The sequence below is a fragment of the Uloborus diversus genome, chromosome 7 (assembly GCF_026930045.1).
Source record: "Uloborus diversus isolate 005 chromosome 7, Udiv.v.3.1, whole genome shotgun sequence".
NCBI classification, from domain to species: Eukaryota; Metazoa; Arthropoda; class Arachnida; order Araneae; family Uloboridae; genus Uloborus; species Uloborus diversus.
The window spans coordinates 5,418,911-5,425,421 of NC_072737.1; the positions used below are offsets into that span (position 1 = coordinate 5,418,911).

General features: G+C 34.0%; 1 protein-coding gene across 1 annotated transcript in view; it reads left to right on the forward strand.

Moving 5' to 3' along the window:
• The window catches only part of LOC129226196 (serine/threonine-protein phosphatase 6 regulatory subunit 3-A-like), a 49,324-nt gene extending 46,139 nt beyond the window's left edge, over positions 1–3,185 (forward strand). Inside the window, exon 13 of the mRNA XM_054860796.1 lies at positions 3,160–3,185. Within this exon, the coding sequence (XP_054716771.1) occupies positions 3,160–3,185 (26 nt within the window). The remainder of the gene's footprint in view (positions 1–3,159) is intronic.
• Positions 3,186–6,511: the final 3,326 nt, after the last annotated feature.

Genomic DNA, 6,511 nt, shown 5'->3' on the forward strand with positions numbered 1-6,511 from the left:
ATGCCGCACCGATAATTTTTTGCATGTTTCAATTTTGAAAAGCAAAAGAAACAAGCGGATCCTGAACTTTTCATTGACTGACTACAGTAATTTCTGGAAGGAACGCCGCGGCGTTTGCGTGTTTAAAAGTTAAATTTTCGTAAGTGACTTTTTTACCGTTGCTGCGTTTATGATCGACTTTTCTTCTTATCGCCCCGACTTCAGTCCTACTGTTTTAACGAAACAATAAAGAAATGGATACCGGCACATTCTGATGCAATTATATATTATTTATCTGTCAATTAGAAGCTTTAATTAAAGTAAACGGCCGACTTCGAAAAGTGCGGGAAAAGCAGAATTTCCTAATCACCAATTTTTCGTATAGATGATTACAAGGGAAATGGAGCTCTTAAACAGAAAGGCAATGTAAAACCTTAAAAGGAACGTAAGGAAGCAAAAAATGAAAAACCTGTACACTATACATATTTTCTTGATGTTAGTGCAAAATAAAAGCGACATGTAACAGAAATTCGCAAAAACGGAACACTTCAAAAATAATCACAGAAACTAACCTTTTTCATACATGAATATGATTATTGTTCATTCTAAATAGGAAACATGAAAAAATAATTTATAAAATTTCAGTTCCCTTCCTTGCAAAGAGTGTATTTGCAAAAAAAAAAAAAAAAAAAAACCTAAATGGGCAAAACGTTCCAGATTTTTGGAGAAAAATCGGAAATCAATTTAAGTGCGAGATTCCGTTTTTATTTCTTCACATTTTTAAAAGTTGGGAGGGGGGGGGGGGGGTACAGCCACAAGCAAATATGTACTGTATTTTTTTTTCTTTTTAATGGGTATTTTCTAATCTGATATATCATTAATATCGAGGAGTTGCTCCCCTTCCCCCCCCCCCCCCCCCACTCTCAATTTCGTGAACAATTTCCAGATGAATATTTTTGTTGTATGGTGAGGATTGAGTAAAAATGTTGTGTTTACCATGCATTGATTTTTTCCTTTTTGTTCCGTGACAAAAATTTTGGAAGAAGGAGGTAAAAAATCATCAAACCAATAAAAACAATATTCGTTTTTATTGCTCGATTAAAATCAAAACTGGCCCGTCACTTTGACTTTTCCCTGGGATGGCTAGCGAAGTATGTATACTGAATGCAAATTTTGTCTAAAAACAATAAAAACCGCACAAACTTTTATAGTTAAGCATTAATTTTCTTAAGCCAGGGAGGGGAGAAATTGACCCCACCGACCCCCCTAAATGACGTTCCTGAAAGAAAAATTTTGTTGAATGCTAAAAATATGTAACATAATACAAACCTATTTCGTTATTTATTTAGTTTAATTATTTTATTATGAATTTTATGTCCCATATTTAAGAACAAATTTATTTTAGTTCTGCGTTTTCAGTCTTTTTCCTTTTGTTTTTCAAACATCTGCCCCTGTTTATGCAAGAGTGCATGTCAGCTGCTGATCATTTTAAACTAAAATTAAATTAATATTTACTTTTCTTTTTGTATCGCAGTTAATGACAACAGGAGCGGAAAGTGTTAGTATTTTCAAATGATAATTGAATGCTCTCGAAGGAATGTTTTCGTTTTTGACAAACCAAATCTTTAACAAAAATGGTTTTATTGCACCAAAATATGAGTTTTATTATTATTATCATTATTATTATTATCTTTTTTTTGCGATCGCTATATTGCATTTTATTCTTTCACACTTCAAATTTTTATTCCTGTACTGTTGATAGTTGTTTTTTTATTTGGATTTTATTTTTGTATTTAGTACCTTTGTTTCCTGCAGTTTATTTTTCATACTAAAAATTGTCAGCTTGTTTGTTTTGTTTTGTTTTTTTATGAGTCGGCCTTTCATTAAATCCCTTTAGTACTTCAAAAGTACTGTTACTTTATTTCTGGGACAGTTTTAAATCAAAAATACTGTTAGTTTATTTTACATTAGAAATAAAGTTTACGCTAAATCTGTTTCCTCTTGACGTGTGTTCAGTCCTATCTCTTCCTATTTTTTCCTACTTTTTTAAATTATTTTTTTCCTACTTTTCCTACTTTTTAAATTTTTGACTCCTTATTTCCTACTTTCCCCCCCCCCCCCCCCCCAAAAAACCACTTCGGGGTCTGTACTCAAATTTATATGAGGCATTATTCTGCCCATAAGGTTTGTATGTGTTGCCCTATGAGTCTCAAAATATTTGTGCAATCCAATCCTAGAGTGTTTCAACCTTTATTGATACCGTACAGTTGTCCTCAAGTACGGAAAACTCCCGATTATTGGCTGTCGGATTATCCGCGGGTCCTTTCACAATTTCTTTTTTGAGACTTACGATTGTGTTGTTGTTCGCTTTTAGAATTTACATATAATCTTTATATTAAATGTTAGTAGATGCAATGTAGCAATGCTTTTATTTATAATTTAAATGAATGTGTGAGTGTCATTAATATTTTTTATCTATTGCTTACACTAAGTATCGTTTTTTACCTATTATTCGGGTTATCTGCGGTTTTCGCTTATCCGCGGTTGCTGTGTCACCCTATTCCCCTGATAATCGGGAGTTTACTGTACAGTAGAAGACCATTATAACGCACACCTTGGGACCCGAGTTTTTGCGTTATATAGGTCATTTCACAAAATTTTAAACTAATATTCAAAATATATCTATATATTAGCACCAGGGTTGCCAGACATCCCGGATTTCAAGGGACAGTCCCGTATTTTGAAAAATTGTCCCGCGTCCCGGGGAACTTCCATACGGGACGGCAAAAGTCCCGTATTCTAGCTAATAACAATATTTTACAAAATGAGACATTTTTTTAAGGGGGGAAAATGAAGTAAAACAAAAAAATGTGAGATGAAGAACAATAAGAAAATCAAAGAGCAGAAAGTTCTGAGGAGACTGACTCTATAGTTAAGTGCTTCACTAACTCATTGATTGAGTCAGACTTGGATTTGTCAGTTTCAACACTTCCAACCGACAATACCAACGCTAATTTTGAAACAAAGCGGTCAGCATATACCCTACTTAGAGAGCAAAACAAAAATTTACTGAAGTCATGGTGTTTAGCTCATATATTTCACACTGCATTTCGCCACATGCTGCTGATGATTTAGAAATTGATGTCAAAACTATTGTTTTAAAAATTATATTATTTCTAGATCAGCAGTTAAGCGGAATGAGCTGAAGGAGTTTTTGGGGTTTGCTAACCTCGAGTTTAAAGAGCAACTAAAGCTTATCCTGATACGATGGCTAAGTTTAGCTCCTGCTGTAGAACAACTCATTAAACCTTGGCCTGCTCTCATGAATTATTTTATAATCCATTCCTAAGCCTCGGTTGCAGAAAATTATTGCTTTTAAGTAAAGAAAGTACAGCTGAAACATGATGTGAAACCAATGAGGTTGCATTAGTTTTGCATTTTCTTAGTAGGGAATGGCACCAGTAACAAACATGCTTAAAACATCGCTCTCGGGTTAACACAATTTTTTGAGCCTTTTATTTATTTAGACCTTTTAAACTGCTTTTCTCTCATGCAACAACATCTCATCTAACGTTTGACTGTTTCTGGAAATTAGTTGGGAATTAACTAATTCCTCTGAATTAGTTAATTCTATTTTTGTTTGCTCAATTTTCGGAAAAAAAAATCCGAACCCCAGTAACGAACTCCAAAAAATCCGATAATACCCAGTAACAGATGTGGATTGAGGAAAAGATGAGTAATGGTCAACATTCCTTTTTTCTCTTCAAAATGTGCAGAAGTTCTTTATTTTTAGAACTGAAGCCTTATTAAATTTTAAATGAACATGAAACACCAGCTGACCTCGTGGTGGCTGTTCATAACCTTCCACCGCTGCCTTGTAAATATCAGCTGGCTCATGAAATTCACTCTGATAAACACTCAGGGGTCGATCCAGGTTTTATTTTTTGGGTCCCCATTTTGTGAAAAGGCAAAATATTTTTGTGAATTTTCTTTATTTTTGTAAAAAAGACCTTCTCGTGATTTTTTTCTTGGAAAAGATTATATTAAAGCAGTTTTAGCTGTCGTATCGTTATAGAAAAGCCCTAGACAGGTTTCAGGGGTGATTGCAAGTTCTTGAAGAATACCTCAAAGCTGTCAAGAGAAAATGCGCTGGGGGAAGGGGGAAGTAAGACCCTTAACATTTTATTCGTAATTTGACACATACATTACATTTATTGCTTTTTACAAATATACATATGCAAGGCACACTTTCTTAAGGTGAAAGTCTCACAACAGATTTCCTGTTTGCCCCTCTCAAATACTTTAAGAGCAATGAAAATTGCACATGCTGCTGAACGTAATGATAACTCCTAATAAATACAATATGAACAGACTCAAAGATATCACATATTTCTTAACACAGAAGTGAAATACTCATTAAAGATTCCATGTATGTGTTTGAAAAACTTAAAAGTAATTAAAACCCAAAATAATACTGCACCAGCATTCAGCGTTTAATTTTTTGACTTTTGACGTTCTTACAGAGTAGGTATTTCGTTTAAAACTTTGCAATTTAATGATGTTAATAAATATATAAGAATTTTTTTTGTTTGCCTCTTAACAAGGTACAGTAAACATCAAAAATGCGAAAAATTCGTTTACCATGTCCGATGTAAGGAAATCAAGATCTTCAAAAGAAATAAAAATATAAAAACAGCATGTAAAATAATTTTATTTTAAGTAAAGTTATTTCAGAATTGGATTTTGAAACTCAACACAAATTAATACTAAATATATATTGCGTAATCAAAGTAAAATTTAGGATTTTCCTGAAAACAAGCTACCAATCACAAGTGTCCCTCTCCCGTCCCCCCTCTGACGCTCTGAAGCAAAAACACCTCACGCAGCAAGCAAAAAGATAAGATGAGGGAAGGTGGAAGAGGCTCCCGCGTAGATGCGTACACATTTGCGGTTAAAAAATATTGTGAAAAGGCTGCCTTTTTATAAATTTTTGTGAAGGGGCTGCTTTTACGACGCGGAATTTTGTGAATGGGCCGCTTTTGCGATGGTTAATTTTGTGAATGGGGCCGCTTCTGCGACGCGGAATTTGTGAATGTGGCCGCTTTTGCCATGCGGAATTTTGTGAAGGGGCCGCAAAGCGGCCCCAATTTGGCGCTGGATCGACCCCTGACACTAGATGGTTGCACCGTATTCATGGGCCACAGCAACATCCGTTTTACCTGCTGAAAATTCTTATTATTGAAATCCAAACTTATGACTGTCTGTTACTGGACCCTTGTCTGTTACTGGTGCCGTTACCTTAATGTGTCCCCCGTTTTTGAAGAAAAATGAATCTACAACTGCAGCTGATAACTTTATGATGTTATGACACATTTGGTAAAACAGCTAGAGAGCAGATTTGAAGGTAAGTTTTATGAAACGTTCGTCACTAAAACTTTAAAACATCTAGATGGTAGAAAAATACAATGTCTGACTGAGGGATAGCAGACATTTTTTGAAACAGCTGTGAATTTGCACGAGAAAGTGGTTTGATTTCACAAATAAAAATCCCCTTTTTGTTTTAAGACCGATTGCACCATTTAACTTATAGCGAATGCAAGTAAAAAACTAATTAGCACCTGTTCCTATCAACGTCAATCTGTTTACTGAACTTCGTTCCATTGCTTACTTTATTCTTTGAGTTAGAGTTTCTCCAAAAATGTGCTCACCCATAAACATGTTACTGAGAGAAATCTTCCGAAAGTTAACAAAACATAGTTGTTTATCACCCTTTAAAAATACATAACCAGTAATTGCACTCAACCTCAAAAATTCTTCCCCCCCCCCTTTTCACTTCTCGAAGCCTGTCCCGTATTTACTGTTCTTAAATCTGGCAACCCTGATTAGCACTTCAGAATGAGATTCATCTATAGTGAGTATTAAAGCACTAATTATACAATGAGTCATTCACAAATAAATATGTTTCTTTATTACAAGAAAGTGAAATATCCTGCACTTCTGCCAGCTTCATGGTTTGCATAACAGCTGCATTTTCAAGAACCATCTGGTACTTTCATTTTACTGTGAATGCTAATTTTCATTTAAAAGCTTTGAATTAAGATGAAAAACTGTTTCAACATTTAATTTTCCTAACAATTTTTATGTTTGCAAGGTAAAAGAGAGGGAGTTTTTGAACTTCAAAACTTATTGTTTACTTCTGAAAAGTTGTGTGGTTTATAGAGAATTGCGTTATAAAGGTATTCTACTGTATAGAATTTGTGTCTTGAATCGACCCCTGAATACTAATCAGTATTTTTTGTTTAATTTTAATAACCAGTAGTCCTGCAAATCCTATAATGAGATCTCATAGCACAGTTACATAGCACAGTACACAATAATACACTTTCTTTGGATTATGAAATATATTTATTTGTAAATGATAATGTGTATATTAAATTACATAATTTGAGCTTTAGTGCTTGCTGTAATAAGAATGTATTTTATTGAGCAAATATATTGATGTATTCTGAACATTATTTTCAAAATTTTTGAA